This window comes from Taurulus bubalis (assembly GCF_910589615.1).
Source record: "Taurulus bubalis genome assembly, chromosome: 13".
Lineage (NCBI taxonomy): Eukaryota > Metazoa > Chordata > Actinopteri > Perciformes > Cottidae > Taurulus > Taurulus bubalis.
In genome coordinates, this window is record NC_136601.1 from 4,612,180 (window position 1) to 4,633,945 (window position 21,766).

The 21,766-nt window shown below is 41.7% G+C and overlaps 1 protein-coding gene across 1 annotated transcript; it reads right to left on the reverse strand.

Moving 5' to 3' along the window:
* Positions 1–18,961: 18,961 nt before the first annotated feature.
* On the reverse strand, positions 18,962–21,289 carry nanos1 (nanos homolog 1; the record flags this gene model as incomplete). The annotated part of the gene is made up of 1 exon (XM_079229064.1): positions 18,962–21,289. The coding sequence occupies one exon, from the start codon at positions 21,287–21,289 to the stop codon at positions 20,621–20,623; it is 669 nt and encodes a 222-aa protein (XP_079085190.1). The 3' UTR covers positions 18,962–20,620.
* Between the last annotated feature and the right edge of the window lie 477 nt (positions 21,290–21,766).

The following is a 21,766-nucleotide window of genomic DNA, read 5'->3' on the forward strand; positions in this document are numbered from 1 at the left end:
TGTCAAAAGGGTAACAAAGATGACCATAACACATCATGCAAAGAGGATAATAATCAGAGCCAATGTTCATTTGTGTGTTTTGGAATAGAAAGTGTTTTGTCTGTTTTTTTTTTAAATCCAAGCCCTTTTGGCTTTCCAGACACTGTTTCATATTCAACTGCTCGGCAATAGAGGACAGTGCACATGCATGTTTCCTCCTTCTGAAACTCAACCATCAACCAGAAGTCACGTCCAAACAGGCCAATAAGAGCTGTTATTCCCGTGCCTGCGTGGTGCTGTGTGTTTGACGTCCGCCCTGATGTGCAGCAGGGTGGACGTACAGAAACATGCTGATGTTAAGTTATACTTTATTGATCGTCGTGGGGTTGAGTTCCTCCTCCATATTCGACTCATCCGAGCCAGTTAGGAGCTCTGACTCCAGAGCTGTGGCGATAATGACCCGCGCGTCCACATGTGTGTCTTCTATTGTTTGAGAACACAGCGAACGGCGCTTCAGTTTCTCCTGTCAGACGATGCATGTGGATAAAAGCCAGGCAAGCACCTGAAAATTCACTTTACATGTTTCAACGCCACCTGCAACACATTCGCTCACTGACACAGCCGGCAGATGCCCATTGTGACCGCGACCTTCTACTTTGGGTTAATTTCTTTTCCTTTTCTTTTTTTTTTTTACTACCAAAACGGCTCAAATCTACAACTCATAACCTTCCAGACTGATATTCTATCTGCTGCACTCCTGCAGTCTGGACTGGGGAACACAATATGTCGGCCGCTGGGAGAAAGTCTCACCGCTGTGTAGCTGTGCCCTCTCGCTCTGACAGAGGGAGAGTGGGACATCAATCTTTCACTAATTCCTTCAAGTGTGAAAGGGTCCTTGTGGTGTCAGCCAAAGGGGGAAAGATGGTCCTGGCCAGAGGTATTGACTGAGGGGAGGGCGGAGAGGAGGATGGGAGGAGAAGGGCCTCCTCCACCACAGTGGCCCTTCCTTATGCCCCCCCCCCCCCCCCCCCGTCCCACATCAACCCTGCGGCCGACACCCCCGGACGGCCGACCAGATGGCGGCAGCATTAGCCCAACAAAGGCTATCTAATTAGGGGTACAATAGAGAGAAAGGAGGGGTGTGTGGTGTCCTGATGGACGGCACGCAGGAGGGAGAACAGCCAGGCAAGTCAATACCTACAACCCCCATCCTATACACGCACACACACACACACACCCTTAACACACACACACTCTCTCTTATGCCCCCCCTGGCAGTAATATAGGGGGCTATGACTTTATTACCCCTCATTAACACAAATTAGACCACTTGAGCCGCCCTGAATGGCGATGACAAATTGAATTAAGTGTTTGGAAACAAGTCAATCCCCACCCCTGGCCAGGCTGCGACCATATTGCATTAACATTCATTGAAGGGTGTGTGTGTGTGTGTGTGTGTGTGTGTGTGTGTGTGTGTGTGTGAGAGAGTGTGTGGGTGAGTGAGTGGGGTTATAAAAAACAGAGCTATTATTTAGAGGTAGGTGGAGATTTTAGAGGCTGTGAGTGGTTAAATTCCTTTAGAAATGATCTGGATCCTGCTGGATGCGGTGAGTTAACTGGCGAGTTAAAGGAGGAATAAAACCGAAGGGAACGGCTGTTTGGAGCGAGGATTCAGTCAGTGAGGAGTTCACATATTTTATTTGGGGTTCATTCACATTTAATAATACGACAAATCCAACTAAATTCCCCAGCTTTTAAAGCAAAAATCCATACACACAGATATTAACGTTAAATGCATTTAGGGAAGTTCAATGCATCTGGTTTTATTTCACTGTGCACTTTGGTCCATTTTCATTTTACCTGCATGCAAAGCAAATCTCCTGAATGTGTTTTCCCTGAGGATTCACATTTCATTTCAGAACACGAATACAAGTTCTGAAGAAAGTATTACAACTTTACTGATTTCCAGGGCGATACGTGTATTAACGCACACAGCTCCCCTATTCACTGCAGTTGGTTTATACATTTTATGATGACGTTTATGTGTTGACCCATCCATGAGGAAATCCAAACACATCATATCTTACTGAAAACTAAAAGGAAATAAAATAAGCTTGACAATCAGAGGAGGAGGATAACACTCTTTGAGAACTGGAGTTGTTTATGTGTTTAGAGAATATTTATATGTGGTTAATGTTTCAATAAACATTATAAGAGAGTATAGAGCATAAGCTCACAACATTTAAAAGTTAAATGTAAAATCAACAGTAAGGAATGTTGAGCATTTCAATTCCTGAATGTGGCTTGTCGACAAAAATGATGAACATCAGATGAGGAAAAATGATTATCTAATCCAACCACCTCACTGATGATTGTAAGGTGACACGTGTTTTAGTTGTTGCTTACAGGAAGTTACTGTTAGCTCTCTGGATAATTTCAATGTAAAAATTATTGATTAGTGATGGTGTTGGTGTATTTATTTTTGCTGACAATGCAACAAAACAGACCGGTTTAATATTCAGTTTCTCATTCAATATGGACACATTCACGCAAATATATATATATATATATATATATATATATATATATATATATATATATATATATATATATATATATATATATATATCATATATATAACATGGTATATATATATATATATATATATATATATATATATATATATATATATATATATATATATATATTCAGTTTCTCATTCAATATGGACACATTCACGCACATATATATACACACATATATATATATATATATATATATATATATATATATATATATATATATATATGTATATATACACACACATTTTTTTCCTCTTCTATCTTTGAAAATGTTCATAATCAATAAAACTAACTAATTTAATGTATTTTCTAAACTCAGATATACACACATTTGTTTCTTCTTCTCTCTTTGAAAATGTTCATAATCAATTAAACTGATTATTCTTTTTTTTTTTTTACAGATTAAGAGAAATACATTAAAGTGGAACTGTGCGTATTTAGCCTCTAACTAGAAAGCGATGGTGAAATGATATTTATTCTGCTTTGACTGAGACGCTAATGCTTCTTCCCTCTTGTAGGTTGTAGAAGACTGACACCTGGTGGCAGCCCGTGAGATTGCAGTTTAATCTGATTCCTCCTCACAAAAACAGAATCAAAGGGAGAAATCCCACCTGCCATCCCACAGCGGAACCGGAAGTCATGAATTAACAACATTATACACTTGTGACATTACAAAGGCAGCCTTTTTGTGTGCTTTCTCTTTTCCTTGAGTCATTTAATTCTAAATGTAATTCAGCAGTGATGCAATGCACCACCTGGCCGCTGTTGTGTTTCGTATGTGTGTTTGTGTGTGTGTGTGTGTGTGTGTGTGTGTGTGTGTGTGTGTGTGTGTGTGTGTGTGTGTGTGTGTGTGTGTGTGTGTGTGTGTGTTTAAATATCTGCCTTGGATGTTGTTTTATTTTTCTGTTGACATTTAATGTTCTTTAATAATGCTTGTTGCATCCACTGTGGTGTTCATAGCTCTTTGTATTATTTTTGTGTATGTTTTTTGTGTGTTATTTCCTCTTTTAAGGCGTGTGTGCTACTGCATTTACACACATTTCTGCAACTGGAAACACAAAGGTTGGAAAATTCAAAACGTTTATGTTGTCAAGTTTGAAAAAGGTCTTTTTCACAGTTGTAAACATGGTAAAATGTGTCCCTGTGTGTTTCCTGTTTCCGTTTATATGGAGGTAATAAACTGACAGGAAGTAGCCTGAACACGCAACGTAGCAAAGGAACACGCCGTATATTTAGACATCAGGGCCCTGTGGTGGGATGTGTGTAGGTCGTCACGTTATTGCACTATATATTTGTGTATATTTTGCAGCCCAAGTGTGTTCTTTACTTTAATAAGTCCATCCATATAGCATCATCATCATCATCACCATCACCATCATCATCATCATCATCATCATCATCATCATCATCATCATCATCATCACAGGCATACAAGTGTTGTTTACCTTCCCTCCACCTTCACTTTCTCTTTTAAGAATATAACATTTAGGCCCACTCAGAGTAGGAAACTCACCTGTTTTATACTTTGCTCTAAATACTTTTCAACCAAAGTAATTGTATTCCTATTTGAGTGAAACAAACTGTACTTGAGTATAATGTCCTCGTATTCTTTCCAAAAAATGATGAAAGGGCAGGAAATGCCTAATAACATCAAGAGTAATTAAAGGAGACAATGGTGGTTAATCGTGATCAGAGGTATCAGTGACACAGATGTGTAATTGTGATTTGCAGCAGCTTTTTGTGGGCTTTTGGTGTTTGGAAGCAGTTACTTTTGGAGAATATTTACACATAACAGCACAGTAATACAGCATATTGATTGTATTATGAATACAAAAGACAAATCTGTGTCAGTAACAAGATGCTGTCAATATGTGATGAGTCACTCAGTGATCTTGAGTATGGCATGTTTTTTTTCAGATGTCAGACTTTGGCTGGGAAACAGAAGAATCTGATTTCCTTCCTGGTGTATGTTCCAGACAGCTGTTGTATTTCAAACAATCGCTGACGCTGGTTTTAATTAACAGCCACTCGGAGCACAATCAGACATTATTCAGCTCCGGCATGTTCTTAATGTTACCGATGGACTCGGCGTGGCCCTTCTTTTCACACATTCACACCCCGGGGCGGTCTGGGGCTCCGGCGGCTCGCTCAAGCGGCCTTTGTTAGTGTTTTTGTTGAAGGAGGAGGAAAGCGTCACTCATCCGTCCACATTAATCCAGCCAGTCATGGGATTTACAACTACAACTTTTTCTTTGTAGCCTATCGCCGCCATCATCTGTCTCTACTCCTAATTAGGATTTCTCATCGCACTGACATTGAATAAGAGGGGGATTTCCCAGGGTGCATGGCGTTATATTATACAGACACGTCCAGTATACTTCTAGACTCTGGACTACATGGGAGAACATGCAGGAAGTCCACCAAAATAACAGTCATAGAAGAAAGCAATCCTAAAATAGATTTTCATTGAATTATAGTCCAATAATATGATTAAAATAGTTGATTAAAAATGAAATAAAGGTCAAAGAAATACTGAATTTGTCCAATATTGATAGACCCAGACTCGTTCATACTGCAATGGTGTCAAACTCAAACCTTCATCTCCATTTCACGGCCTCCCAAACAACTGCAAATGAATCAATCCATTGTCTGAAAGATTTATACTCATACATGTATTTTTTCTTATTCTGTCAATAAAATGCATGTACCTATCAGCAGTCACACACCAGATGGCGCTAGAGGGTAAACACGTTCCTTTACTCTCCTCAAAAGACACAACACAGCTCCTCTGGAACTGAACTTCATACTGTATTGTATAATATTAATGCTTTATGAACATCACATCTAGATGGTTACTAATCTTTTCCCACTAAATATCAGATGAAATATTGTGAGTTTTACTCCATACATTTATCTCATAATTGTAATTACTTTGCAGATTCAGATTAGTGTTACAAAATGAAAACAACTTTAAATGATGATGTCTTGGTTAAACTACCCAGCAGTATATCAAGTAATTCAAATGAGCTCCTCTTTTACCAGCTGCACATTAATGCATCAATAATAACAATTATGCAATAATAAAACACATGATGGCCATTCTGCTTAATAGTACTTTTATTTTAAGTACGTGTTGATGCTAATACTTTTAATTCTACTTTTACTTAAACTACATTTTGAATGCAGGAGTTTTACTTGTAACAGAGTATATTTTCACTGTTTTGCTCCTTTTACCGAAGTAAATTTGAGTACTTCTTCCACCTTTGGCTATAAACTATAAACTATTTATAATTCACTTTATAAGTACGTTTTTTGCTGTGAAAGGTTTTCAAAGTAAATATCTCGTTACGTGCATAGAGAGGCCATTACGGTCTATGGAACGGGATACAAAATATTGCAACAGACGGTAAATGTTGCATGTTAATTATGAGGAAAAAGCATAATTTAGACTAAAGCACATCGGGGCAGATGGCAGATTGTGAATGGTTATTATTTCTGACCAAAACTCCCCCCTGTGATTACAACCAAATGAAGTGAGAAGAAGAATGTTGCTGCAGTTTGTTTTTGTTTTCCTGCAGCTGGTTGGTGAATGCATGATATTAACATTTCCATGGTTTGACATTTGTTTCCCGTTGGGGAGCTACACTCCAAACAGAGATTTGTTTTTGCGAAGCATTATAATTGGATGCTAACAAAACCTTTCCCACACTTTTTTTTTGCAAGCTGGTTTTGTTTTGGACACATAACACAATGAAGGACTTGGGGGTGAAATATATTCCTCAGCCTTGATAAGACTAAACTAAACTGATTTCCAGGAAAAGGTTCTCCCACCCACGAGCTCACGATTACCTTCAACAACTCAGTGTTGGCCCCGACTGCCGGGAACCTTGGTGTGACACGAAAAGTCAACTCTCCCTGACTGCCAACATCCCCGCAACAACACGTTCCTGTAGGTTCATGCTGTACAACATCCTGTAGGTTCATGCTGTACAACATCCTGTAGGTCCATGCTGTACAACATCCTGTAGGTCCATGCTGTACAACATCCTGTAGGTCCATGCTGCACAACATCCTGTAGGTCCATGCTATACAACATCTTGTAGGTTCATGCTGCACAACATCCTGTAGTTCATGCTCTACAACATCCTGCAGGTCCATGCTGCACAACATCCTGTAGGTCCATGCTGCACAACATCCTGTAGGTCCATGCTGCACAACATCCTGTAGGTCCATGCTGTACAACATCCTGTAGGTCCATGCTGTACAACATCCTGTAGGTTCATGCTGTATAACATCCTGTAGGTCCATGCTGTATAACATCCTGTAGGTTCATGCTGTATAACATCCTGTAGTTCATGCTCTACAACATCCTGTAGGTCCATGCTCTACAACATCCTGTAGGTCCATGCTGCACAACATCCTGTAGGTCCATGCTGTATAACATCCTGTAGGTTCATGCTGTACAACATCCTGTAGGTTCATGCTGTATAACATCCTGTAGGTCCATGCTGTATAACATCTTGTAGGTCCATGCTGTACAACATCCTGTAGGTTCATGCTGTATAACATCCTGTAGGTCCATGCTGTATAACATCTTGTAGGTCCATGCTGTATAACATCCTGTAGGTTCATGCTGTACAACATCCTGTAGGTTCATGCTGTATAACATCCTGTAGGTCCATGCTGTATAACATCTTGTAGGTCCATGCTGTATAACATCTTGTAGGTCCATGCTGTATAACATCCTGTAGGTCCATGCTGTACAACATCTTGTAGGTCCATGCTGTATAACATATTGTAGGTCCATGCTGTACAATATCCTGTAGGTCCATGCTGTATAACATATTGTAGGTCCATGCTGTACAATATCCTGTAGGTCCATGCTGTATAACATATTGTAGGTCCATGCTGTACAATATCCTGTAGGTCCATGCTGTATAACATTCTGTAGGTCCATGCTGTACACCATCCTATAGGTTCATGCTGTATAACATTCTGTAGGTCCATGCTGTATAACATCCTGTAGGTCCATGCTGTATAACATCCTGTAGGTCCATGCTGTACAACATCATGGACGGTCCATGCTGTATAACATCCTGTAGGTCCATGCTGTACAACATCCTGTAGGTCCATGCTGTATAACATCCTGTAGGTCCATGCTGTACAACATCATGGACGGTCCATGCTGTATAACATCCTGTAGGTCCATGCTGTACAACATCATGGACGGTCTATGCTGTATAACATCCTGTAGATCCATGCTGTACAACATCAGGAGAATACGTCCCCTTCTCACTCAAAAGGCGGCACAGATTCTCGTCCAGGCTCTGATCATCTTGACTAGCTCCGTCACTGAGAGCTAAACACTCAACAAAGTCACGACTGTTTGCTGTCCTGGCTCCTCAATGGTGGAATGAGCTCCCCATTGACATCAGGACAGCAGAAAGTCTCTACATCTTCCACTGCAAACTAAAAACACATCTTTTTCGACTGCACCTTGAATAATGAAAGTAGCACCGTAGTAGCACTTTAGTTGTTTTACGTTGTTCTGAGTTTGTTCTCATGGTTGAATTGCACTTATTGTAAGTCGCTTTGGATAAAAGTGTCAGCTAAATGTAATGAATACAAATAAATGCACGTTTTTGCCTTTTGCACTCAAAAACTTCCTCTAACGCTTTGATTAGTGATGGATCTTCATTGAGTTAAACTACAAGTATGTTTACCCAATCTGTCTCCCTTATGTGGGTCACCTGCTGGTGTCGTACATCCTCAGGAATCTCTATTCCTTTATTACACATCATATCCATGTGGTCAATAGGCAGAGATGGATGCAGCACACTCAATATGCTTCCTCCGTAGGGTGGCCGGGCTCAGCCTTAGATATAGGGTAAGGAGCTCGGACATCAGGGGCGAGCTTGGGGTCGAGTGGCTGCTCCTTCGTGTCGAAAGGAGTAGGCTGAGGTGGTTCGGGCATCTAGTCAGGATGCCTCCTGGACGCCTCCCATTAGAAGTTTTCCAGGCACGTCCAACTGGTAGGAGACCCCGGGGAAGACCGAGGACACGCTGGAGGGATTATATCTCCTGGCTGGCCTTGGAACGCCTCGGGATCCCCCAGAATGAGCTGGAAAGTGTTGCAGGTGAGAGGGAAGCCTGGGTCGGCCTGCTGAACCCGCTGCCACCACGACCCGACCCCGGATAAGCGGCTGATAATGGATGGATGGATGGACATTCACACACAATCAGCCTCTGATAATGTGTGAAATGTCTGTGATGTGTATAACTGTCCCGCCTCTGAAGAAGAATGATCTATATCTCAAGGTGGGAATATCATTTTGATGTGACGGTTTTCCTCCAGTTCATTTGAGCTGCCTGTTCTTTGCAGCCGGATCGATTTCAGCATCACGATTCATCTGCTAGAGAGGCTGAGCTTTGACAGCCTTTTGACATCTTTCAGAATTCACTGAGGTAGTTACTTATATGCATTATGTTTCTTATTGTGTTTCTCATTATGTACAACTCCAAAAGTAATACAACAATGTAAAAGTATGTCATGCTACTAAAAGGCATTCAGCAGTTTAATTGAAGCCACTATGTGTAAGATTATTCTTTTGTGGCGGTGCACATTTTTCTGTCAGAAAAGAGTAGTGAGAGTTGGGCAGTGTGCGGTGACGGGTCAGTGGCTGCCGTCACTGATCATTAGGTGAATGAACAGGGACTGTGGACCAGTGCTCTAATCAAGACCACCTAAACCATGACCGAGTCATGACCGGGACCGCTGCATGACACACTTATATTCAAATAAGAAAACATGCAAAAACATAAAAGCACCCAAAGAAAACAAATAGATTCCTCATTCACTACTTTTGATGCTATATTCTGTATGTGCAGATGTGACATTTTACCATGATAAATGTCTCAAAAGGCATTGAAGAGGTGATCATTTAACTTTGTTTTCTTTGAGCAATCACAGGAATGATGTTCACAAAAGAATCAGACAACGCACCGGCAATTTAGTTTTTGAAATATAATCCAGAGGACTAGACCACAACCGATCTAGAGAACTACAACAGGGCTGAGGACAAAGCCCTGAGGGGCTCCGGGGTCGCTGGTGATGGTTGATGGTGATGTTGCTGTGTGTGTGTGTATGTGTGTCTGTGTGTGTGTGTGTGTGTGTGTGTGTGTGTGTGTGTGTGTGTGTGTGTGTGTGTGTGTGTGTGTGTGTGTGTGTGGTCTGTGTCTTGAACCCAGTGGATGAGGAGTGGGTGGATGTTGAGAAGGAGACGTTTCATGGTCATCTAGTGGCTCTGCATTGCGTTAAAGGCTATAAAGTGAAGTGAACAAAAGGGATTGAAACAAAGTTGTCTGGACAAAGTGGCAGGATTTTAAACTCTACCTCACTCAGTTGTACAAATTAAGACCTTCAAAACAATGCAATAATATATAAATATGGTAAACAAAATAAATAAAATAAAACACCAGTACTTTAAAACAAGTATATAGAAGGTGCAGTTGCAATAAATGGCTGATTTCATGAAGCTGATGAGTTTTTAAATCCTCCCAGGTGAAGTACCTCTTCCGGCCTTGGGGTTGTGCTGTTGCACCATCTTCCTGCACTCCAGCCCGAGTCGCTCAGGTCTTGTTTGCCTGTAAAGTACTGGCCCCATATCCACCTGGAAGTGGTACAAAAGCACAGTTGTACAGGAAGCTTCTGCAATTTCCTCCCTCTTGCGTCACAAACGCATTACTGTGCCTCTCGCCCCAAACCACAACCACATGGGACCCGGTGCAGCGCTGGAATTTTTCCCACTGACACAAACACATTAACTGTACCAGAGCTACAAACCGGCTGGCCGGTCGGTGCCGAGCTGTTGCTGTGAGCCTCTTCTTAGCAGCACCTGTTGTGTGTTTATGGGAACAAATGAAGTGCAGCGTCATCTGCACATATGCCCATCTACTTTATCACCACGTGTCAAACGTGAACGTCGGCTGAGTATTTTTCATTTCTTGTCTTGTGGGTGGCGGTTGAGTCGTACATGGCTTTCATCTGTGTGTCTTTCATGTCTCGGCTCTACAGTCTCAGCCGGCTTTGCCAAACCAACAGTTGTGGTTGAGCTTTGTTGAAAATCTGGGACAGATAAAGATTACAGATTACACCGGTTTCTAAGAAATGCACCTCGTTTCTCCTTCCTGGAAATTAACAGTTAACCACGTGCTTGCAAAAAAGTTTGCAAGCATGAAGATGAGTTCACCCACCCCATCCTCCATAAAAAAAAGCATCTGTTTCTCTTATTTCTGAAAAGTCACAGTGACTCACAGCAGCGTCGTTGGTCTTTGGTTTCATGCATCATGACTCTTCATGACTCTTTGTTCATGTTGACATCTTGTATAGCTCTTCTTCTGAGTATTAGTGAGCTACACTGTGCATGGAAAAGTTTGGTCAAACCATTAGCCGGGCTGCTATCGATTGTTCTTTAAACAGAAATACATCTTGTGCATTTCCCTGAAACCTATCATCGTAACATTTTCATCGGTTTCACCCAGAAACGATCTCGAGCGAGCAGAGTAGACCACCCTCTGGCAGTTTTAATCCACTGCATTATTAAGTAAGAAGAGATGGAAAACAAATCAATTTACCACTTGGACGGTGATCAATGTAGCAACACGATCACGGGAAAAAAACAACCCTGAGCCATTTGTAATGAACACTTCGTCCACTAGGATTAAGTAGATGTGAATGAGAACAAGTTGTGATGCATGAAACAGTCAAACTGGAGTGTGTTAGCTGTCTGGTGAGCTGTCAGATGTTTACAGTCACTCTGGCTGATTAGACCGCGCTCGGGTTCAAGTTATTAGGAGGTCACCGACCACGATGTGCTCAAAAACATCATCAAATTGTATTTCTCCCAATTCCACACCAAAGCAGTGACACTGTGTGCTGTATGCTAATGTGCATGGCTGCACTTCAACACTAGATACTAATATAAACAGTACACTGATTGTCTACATTTTTGCAGTTATAAAAATCCATATTACGTTCTTGTACTATAGAACACGGTGCAGTGTTTGTTCTGTCAGATATCAATCTAACTACTCGTGTCCCAATTTGCATACTGATGAATAAAATGTCCACACTGACAAGAAAGAGGACAACTTGTATTATTCATTACTTTTATTGTTGCATGTAGATTTTTCTTTTCCTACAATTAATGTAAAATGTTTGCAGCTGTAAGCTCTTCTGTCTTCTTTGGGCATTACATTTTCAGACAATAGTGATTTGCATTTTTTATTTTGTATACTGACATTTAAATAGGCCTCCACTCAATGTTGTCACGGCTCTGTTGGGAATAAACTACACACTGCTTGGAGGTAGATTGAGATTTTGGAACTGTTGTCTTTATAGTTAGCAAATATGAAATATAGGGTTTTGGATGAGTTGTTACTAAGAGGAAATTATACAAGGCATCTGGTTTTACCAGAGTTAACACAATGTGTTTCAATGGTTTTGGTTTGGGGCAGTTTGCATCTCTGTAGACTCAAAATTCCACCATATTTGATTCATATATGGACTGACTGACTATATAAAATATCATGGCTCAGTTTCTCTCCCCTGACAAGCCAAACAAAGCCAAAGCCTTTAGATGTCAGTACTCATCACACATGTGAAAGATCAGTGAGATTTGTTTTAACATTTTCAACCTTTTTGTTGATTATCTTTACAGTACATAAATTGTTTATGGTCATCTAGACAAGTATTAGTACACATTTACATACATGTCTTGCATATGGACATCTCCAGTGTCTAATAGTGATATGTGTCTGCACACTATAATAACAATATTTAATAATAATAACACTACAGGGTGTTTATTGCCCTGTCCAAACAATGGATGATAGAGCTAAAGCATTACGTTAGGTTACTTCATATAACAAAAGTAATCCACCTCTTACACTTACACTCCAACAAAGATATCCAGTCCTTTATTCATGTCTTTGTCATTCTCCTAAAATATATATTTACATGCAGATCCACTTTTTTCACAAATGGTGTGCACATGACTGGCTCCAAATCACCAGCTGCCCCTGAAGTGAGGGCTCAAGATGCTATCCTCTTTACCTCGCTCTATGGAATGACTTTCATGCTTGGCTGCTGTCCAATTTTATCTCCAGGAGTTGCTAGGCGACAGGAATATCCTCATTGCACACGTGTATTCTGGGAAATGACGGGACCAATAAATGGATTCTGCAGATCTGTAACTTATTATCTGCTTTCAACATTGTTATTATACGGGTCAATGACAGAGCAGGGTGCAGTGAGAACGGATCTACTGTGCAGGAAGGATCTTTAGAAGTTTAAACAGGGAGCGTGTCATGTAGCAGCCATGATGATAAGCCGCTCTTTAATTTAAAAATGTCAATAAAGTCTACCGGAGATGTGACGAGTGAGAGGACTTTGTCTTTTACCTTCGAGCTCTGCAGAGCTGCCGTGCAGATGGATGATATATAAGAACATAAGCGTCTCCTCGCACTGATCCCTGCTGAGAGCAAATACTGAACTCCTGCCCTGAGCCAACAACAAAACACTATTACCTCACTAATGTCCAATATATAGCACTATGTGATCCAGAGGATAACAGCAAGGGGGGGAAAACTTAATGGAGCAAAATAAATAATAGTTTCCCAACGATTCAATACATCTTTTGTATTTCCTTTTGTGTTTTAGCAAAAAAATAAAAATTACTTTCCCATTCAACAAAACTGCATTGAAGTGTTTTGTTTCACGGATATTTGTTTTTTGCCGATGTTTTACTAAACCTAACAAAGTAGTTGGATTTTCTGTTGTTTTATTTGAATTTACAGCCTTAATAATGTTTAAAACTGACTGCAATCTGGGAGGAAATACTTTCCCTTGGAAATGTGATTGAGAGTGCTGATAGTTGCAAGGGGAGGGTGGGTTTAGGAGCTGTTTCCCCATTAAACCCAATGTTGAGACATATTATCTGTTTTGATCAGTTGACGCAAACACTGCAATCAAGCAAGCACCGCCATATTATTATTCAGTTTATTATGCAGTGATTGACCAGGTGTGCAGAAGTGAGAAGGCAGGCAGTGTGAGAACGTGTCTCTATCGCCTCTCTTTTGTTTTGTTAGTACGGACAAGCGAAACGTCACGAATAACGAATCCCACCAAAGGAAAAAGAAAACTGGACATTATATTTTTGAAGGCCTGAATCAAAAAAAAATTGAAATGATAACCGATTTCTAACAAGAATGGTCTTCTTTTTTTGTCAGCAAGTTCATTGACAAGTTGTATCTCCATGTTATGTTCAGTGGCCTCTGAAAAGAATCTGCTACAAACTATCAGTCACCTGTGATTTGTCAGTGAAGAAATAGCTTTTGAAAGCTCACTATGTCCTACATGCAAATGCGAATACAGAAATGTTGGAGTTTTTTTCTCCTCTACTGCCATTAAATACCCGGTTGCTTCTGGTGAGGCCTTCTTTCACGGGTAGCGCTGTTGCAAATGGTCCACGATGCAAATGTTGTGCAGCTTAGAAAACCTACCGTTACCTTTTCAACATGAAAAGCAGTGGATTTGGTTTCTGCTCCGACACCCAGGAGGTACAGGCCCAGTACGAATAGAGTCAGGGAACCCGAAGCAAAGGCCTGTGACTCATTATTTTATTAAAGTAACATAGAATCTGTTTTGCCATATGTGCATGTGACTGAGTGATGGAGCTGAACGTGTGGTTCTGTTGCGTGGTGGTGAAGCTATGTGAGCAGCCTCATCGTTAACGATAGTACTCCTGGTGATGTGTGTGCATCGCTTGTACTTGATCGTCTGGCCGCGTGTGACATCTTTGTTGATCGGGTATTGAGTCTGAGTGAAGACTCCAGCGTAACACCGGAGTCCTCGTCAGCTTCATTGGAAAGGGGATTGAATGATCGCACACCGGATTGAGCCAAACTGTACGCAACCCTGGAACAAGCTGAATGGCACACAGACACAGCGGCGCTCTGTTGCAGCGTAAAGCGCTACAGAGTCGGGGAGCGAGTGGCAACAAGCGTCTTTTCAGACGAGGATTCATTGAGATTGCATTGCCATTCAGTTGCCGGGGCAACAGGTTTGGTCCAAGTGTACTTCCTCTCAGCCAACTGCATTAACAAACATCGCAAGAGGAAAATATAAAAGGGGCCATTTAGAACGGTTATGTTGTCAAGTTTGAAAAGGTCTATTGGAGAAATAATACCCGATGTCGTCTTTTTCAGTCAGATTCGTCCTCCCAGTCTGCAGAAGGCGGTTAGACACGAAGAAAATCTGCAGGAAATTACATTCCTTCTTCTCGAAACTATTTATAAATACCATGAGGCACAAACAGAAAACCAGTCCCCTGCTGTCTTGTTTTATTTATGATTTAGTTGTTGCCATGTCTCAGAAAATGCCAATGATGGCGGATAAGCCGAGGATGCCCACGGCCAGGAAGTGACTGAATGCCAGACAGCCGAGGATTTGTTTTCTAATGCAGAACAACTTTTAGAAGAAAAACACACCCGCAGAATAAATGTTGAGATTACTCGACGCTGCGCAAGATCTCCTATACGGATACGCACGGGTGACTTGGGAGGATTATTCCAACTGACAGTACATCTGCACCAGCGCAACAGCCACTGAGAAATAAGCTGATCACGCTGTGAAAGAAACTTAATAACCTGTCCGGCTCACTTAAACAGCAGCGCTTTTTGGTTTCAGATAAATCCTTTGTGAAATTTCAATTACGGCATCAAAGCTGGGAGCTGCCCTCCGAGGGACAGAGTTGTTATCGCCCGAGCGCCGCGAACGACCAGCGCCGCGAACGGCCAGCGCAGCGTCGTTGACAGAGGGTTCAATAACACCGTCCTCGTCATTATGAGCCCTTCCACATCGCCGGCTTTGAATAACACTGGTTATCAGATGTGTCACAAAGCAGGTATTCGTGTTTTTGTAATGCCTTTCATCACCACAGGGGGTGATAATCTGTTTGAATGGACATCTATGTCAAAAAAAAGCCTTTCAGGTTTTTTTTTCTCTGTTTTTTTCCACCTTTATTCCAATTTTAAAATCAAACCGGCACCAATAAGCCATTTAATGTGAAGGCCAAAGATGGTATCCTCTTTAGCTCGCTCCGCGGAATGACTTTCATGCTCAGCTGCTGTCCAATTTTATCCCCAGGAGTTGCTAGGCGACAGGAGCATCCTCATTACACGTGTATTCTGGGAAATGATGGGACCCATAAATGAATTCTGTGGATCTGTGACTTATTATAAGCCTTCCGCACTGTTGTCATGAGGGGGTCAATGAAAGAGAGGGATGCTATGTAAATGGGCCGTGAGGTCATTTAGCAGAGTCATTGCAGTATTTGCTTTGTCCTGCCTGGTTTTAATGCCTCGTCTCAATTACACCACACACCGACGTTAAGAGACCGGCCGTGCGATCTATTGTATATTAATGCAGTTTCTCAGTCTGCATCATTAGAAAGCCATTAAGGAATTCAAGAATATTTTAAAACGTATATATATATATATATATATATATATATATATATATATATATATATATATATATATATATATATATCTGCTGCCAGAAGAGATGCTATGATTGCTGAAACAATGAGGAGGACTGCACATCATTACTGCACATGTTTACTGCAGCTGATTGGACCAATGGATTCATTCTCCAGATCCAGATCTTATTATTTGCCTTTAACATTGTTATATGAAGAGGAGGGCTATATGAATAAGGTGGACCAAAGTTTAATGTAGTCATGTTAGAAAGGCAATGCAGTGGTCTATAAGAAAACACTCATATATTATGGTTACCATCATCTGAGAAATTCTACCATTAAAAGTCAATAAACAGTAAATAATATCCTTTTTTTTCACCAATATTTTTTGCAGGTTTTCTAACAGAAGAAACCCGTTTTTCTGGTGAGTCACTTTCCTGATGGAAAGCAGGATTGGTAAACACTAAAAATGTTTTTATTATATAAATCTTCTCTTTATTCAGTCTCACTTTCAAACCCTCAAACCAGAGTGGTTGACTGTTGGGAGAGCAAAAAGACTCACAAAGATGGTTTTGATTGGTTTTATTTTGTTTGAAGGTTGAATGGAGTGTGTTTTACAACGATCAGCGAGGTAAAAGAACTGTTTCTGTCAATGGAGTCCAGTGGCTTTGCGGAGAGCATATTATGTGTTTGTTTATTTGTATAAATTCTAAGAATTGTCAGAATCCCTGTTGATGATTTTTTAAGTATTATATGTCCATTTCAGTGTGTTTTAAAAATCATCACTGCTGATCGTCAATAAATAAATACCTGTGGCGACTGCAAAGACATTTGTCCCAGCAATGAATGCAGATGTCACCTGTATGTCACCTGTAAGACAAAACCAAGACGCGAGTGGGTGTTAGCATTCTTTGTTGTCCAGGAAGAAAGGAGCTGAAAAGAACCTTCACACTAAAAAGTCCTCTAATCTACTGCAGGGATTCTCTCTGCAATTACAGAGAGAGACTGTGTGGCGTCAGCGAAGCTGGACACATATCAATTATGATTATGATTTGGTCATTTACATCCAAATATCTGTGCTTAAGAGGAGACTAACATGGGATTTAAAATTGCTGTGATGTTGATGGAGTACTTATTCTTTGAAAATCTTGCATTTTGTTGGCAGATCACAGCCTCAATGGAAACTGAACAGAACTTTCTGAAAAAAAAAGGAAAAGAGAGACCAAGACTAAACATACTCAACTCCAGGATAACGCCACCGTGAATGGATTCACCGGATCAGCCATTGTGTCTCTGTAGTGTAATGGTATCAGGTCACTTCACCACCCGGGCCCATCTGATCGGGCCTCTGCTGTACAGTAACTACAGCTCTTTAACCAGGAAACATTCTCTTCAGCCACCGTGATGAACAGCGTGGATTAATGCCGCCTCTAAATCACACGAGCAGCAAAGACTAACTAATGCCGCCTAACATTAGCTGGATCTTAATCACCTGCCAGAGGGGATCCCGTTGCCTCATTCTGGGTGATAACTGCTCCAACACCTGACCGATAATGCTGCCCTTTAATTTCCTCCTCACTCATCTCCCATTTTTGTTCACGATCATTTCGTAGATGGCAGAAGTTTGCCGCCTCACATCTGGAACAAACCTCATTATGTGTCTCTGCCCCTCGAGCCTCCGCAGAGAGATTTGTCGTGCACCCAAAATGGTATATTGCGCAAAAAAAAACAGCCACAGATTATATGATCACGGAAGATACATATCTCATGAATGGTGCAACTAAGTCGATTATGAGGGCCCTGTCTGCGAGGCGGCTAATGGAGGCGGCGGCGTAGAGGGAATAAGACCTGTTAGCGTACTGTGTTTGCCTGAAATGCGAGCCCGCCAGGCTTTTTCGCCACTGTTCTCACAAAGATAAATCCCTGTTGCACTTAGTAGTCATCCATTTTTAATGGCGCAGCCTCAGCTGGGAGTTGCATGAAGACAGAGGGCGGGGGAGGCAGGGAGGAACGGGTTGGGGGTGGTGGGGAGAGCCAAGGTGTGGATGACACCAGCTGGTTGCCTCGGGCTAATGTATGTACAGTCTTCTTGATGTGTTTTTGTAGTGCATGCTCAGCGTCAGCAGCAATTACCAACGTCTGAGGTTGTTTTGCTGGTGAGGACAGTGAAGCCATTCATGAGCTCATCACGGTTTTATTTATTGTTCACTCATTTGATGGGACATTTGTAAGAAACTGTGCACAGCTCTTCCCGGAAGAAAAAAAAGCTAAAGCAGCAGCAGCAGCAAAGCTTTCTGCCTGCTTTGAGCTCCCTTTTAAAATCTGCAGCAGCCATTCCACAGATGGCAGGCGGAGAAGGCCGGGAGGGCCAGCTATTCAACTCACTTCAGTGCAAACATGATCCGTTTGAATGGCGAAGGCGTAAGCCAAGACATTCTTGTGTGGGCAGACCTCCCTAAACAACCGCGAACAACCGCGGCCCTGTGTTTGTCCTACGGAGACAAATCTTTAAAGATACCAGAGCGGCGGATCAGGTTCAGTTTGTCCAAAAGCAAAAAGGTTGTCGTGTGCATGGGGGCTCAAACGCTGACACGATCCACACATTGGTTGGTTAGCAAGGCAGGCGGTTAGCAGGCCAATTAGGGCGAGCAAGGCCGTTCGGAAGTGTGCTTTTTAGTCGACTTCCACGCTTGATTCAATCAGTCCATCTGCAAATAACTAAATCAGTCAGTAAGCCGTTAATTCTAGACTTTTGCCCACCAACTCAAAAGAAAAATAAGAAGAAAAAAGGGGTTTGTGCTCAGTTTGATGTTGAGTAAAGCAACCGAAGAACACGACCACATCGCTCCAAATATTTGATAGGTTTTTATTTCTCTAGTGGATTCATATGTTGTTATTCTGCACAGCAGCATACAGGAAATTGTGGTAAAATATAAATAACAAAGTTCAACAGTGTTTTCTTTTTCTATTATTCATTTAATCAAAAAACTCCTCTGTTAAAAGTGGCAAATTGTGTCAGCCTTTTTCAATATCCACTCTCTCGCACACACCCAAGAATGTAACATTGACCAACTAAACTTTAAAAAGTATGGGTATAATCGTTATTTACAGACAATCACCTTTTGGTGAGCAATGCTTATAGCTTCTTGGAAATTCACTTCCGTCTTGTTAAATGCGACAAAATGAAAATACAATTATGTTATACAAAGATCAAAAATACTATCAAAACCCTTATTATAAATGGCAGCACTATATCAATAAACTGCTGTTGACATTTTACATGTAAGTACAAAATCCTGTTGAGGTAGCGCCCTCTGAAGTCACTTGTAATGTTAAAATACTGAATAAACATCACTTTATGTACAATACAGCAAATCTCTCTTCTTTCTTCAATGCAATTGTATTCCTTTGGTAAACAAAACTGTCAGAAATGTGCAGTCCTGCAAGTGACACTTTCAATCATACATTCACAACATTTTTGCATCTTTTTTTTTCTTTTTTGGGGGGATTCTTCAGGTAAAGAAATAACGGGATAGCACGTCGTTGTTGTTGTTGTTTGCTAACATTCATTTGCTCTTTTTCACCTCACGCTCAGAGTGAAAAGGCCTCACAGAACAGGCATGAGACACGTTGGGCAAACCAAAACAAACCAAAGAGAAAAAAAGAAACACCATAGAGAAAGAGAGACTTGACAGAGAAAAAGGAAATCCAGTGTGTCGCCCTTATTTGGGAATGTAAACATAAAGAAATGCAGGCAAGTATCTCTCATTTCTGACTGCTTGTAAAGTCAGATGACATTCTCATCACATTGGATTGGAGTGAAAGTTTGGCTTGGCAACAATTGATTATAATGTCCCCCAGAGAACATGAGCCTGAAACAGAGGCCACATTGTCTCCCCCTCCCTCCCTCCTTCCTGCCTTGCAGATTGAATGTCAACTTTTAGAGCAAGTTGGAAAATATGTTGTGGAGTTTTTTCGGCAGGCGGCTGGGACCAAAGAGTTCCTGCTCCAGTCAGACGCACACAAGCACTCATCAATGACACAATCTTGAGCTTCTTTAATGGCAAACATAACTTTGGTTTTCTAAGACGAGAAAGAAAATCGCAGCGAGCTTAGCTCGCCGTACAAAAATACTTGGTAGAAATATGACATTCATCCCCTTTTGCCAATGTCAGTGTGTTTCCCTACATGACCAAAATACTTCTCTTCAAATGTATTCACACTTTGTGATTATTGATGCATGTATTTATATGCACACGCTCAAATGACTATAAACTAGCAAGAAAAATAAATCCCATGTATAAAGCATAAAATTGTTCTATGTGGATAAAAGAACTATAAAAATATAAGAGATCTTAGAGAGAGAGAGAGAGAGAGAGAGAGAGAGAGAGAGAGAGAGGAAAAAGGATAAAATCAATATGTTTATGAAACTGGGATAAAGGCTAAAGCCGAAATCAAAACAGTCATCTGGAAATAGTTCAGTCAGTGCAATTCAATTTACTTTATAGTCACGTCTGTTTAGAATATTTTCATCCTCTTACCACCCACAGCCCTCCCTCCCTTTAACGGTCGCTGGGATGGCTGGTCTTTTGACAGAGGACAGTATTTGATGGTGTGGGCATTGTCCCCGTTGGCGCTGCACAGGGGACAGGTGTAAGCCCTCAGAATCGGGCACACAACCCTCCCGTCCGGAGTCTTCAGGACGTGAGAGCCGTACACCTCCTCGGGCGCGCCGTTATTTCGGCAGAAGACGCAGATTTTGGGCTCCTGCTTGCTCCTGGAGGCGGGTTTGCGCATCTTCCTCTCCATGCCGAACAGATCGAACCCGGCGAAGCTCCCGCCGAAGCCCACCTCTCGCTCCGGCAGCTGGTTCTGGAAGGGGCTCAGGATCGAGAAACGCTCCTTCAAGTCCAGGATGGAGGCCGGCGGGGGGCTCCCGGACGGGCAGCAGCAGTCCAGGTGACCGCTGTCCCCAACGCCGCCCGAGATTACGCACGGACACGGCGGGGAATCGTCCAAGCCCAGGGTCGCCTTAAGAGACTCGGTGATGGAGTTCGGGTTCTGGGGGATGCTGAGCTTGTTGTTCTTCGTGACCAACGTCGTCAGCCCGAGATAGTCGTTCCAGAAATTAAAAGTATAGTCATAAGGGTTGCGCGCATTCAAATAGTTGTGATTGAGAAAATCCATGGCCGCTTCTGGTCGTTCGCTCGCGGTCATGAGGGTGAAAGCAAACCAGAGTAATCCGTAAAGTCTTTGAAGCCAGAGTTCGTCTCCAGGAACGGTTCGTGCGCGGCGATGTGGTCTCCAGTGTTCCTGTTGTGTTTGTGCGTCCTGCAAACAGGCTTTCTGGTTATAAGGACCAGGAGGGCGGGGCGCGCTCCCCTCAAAATCCAAGTTTGTGATCGGGATGAAAGCAGCTCCCTCTCTTCAGCAGCAATGTTTTCCTTTTTCTTTTTTTCTTCCTCTTCTTCTTTCTGTCGACATCAATCATCATTCTTTTGGAGAGTCGGACATTTTCATTAAATATAAGTTGTTAATAGTTAATGATTTTGGAAGCAGAGAAATAATGTCGCTCTTACTGTAGTTAATTACATTGTGACAGCGCGAGCGCAGATCAATTAGAGGAGGATGGCTCCGGCTCTTTGTTCCCCTCTTGGTGCTAAA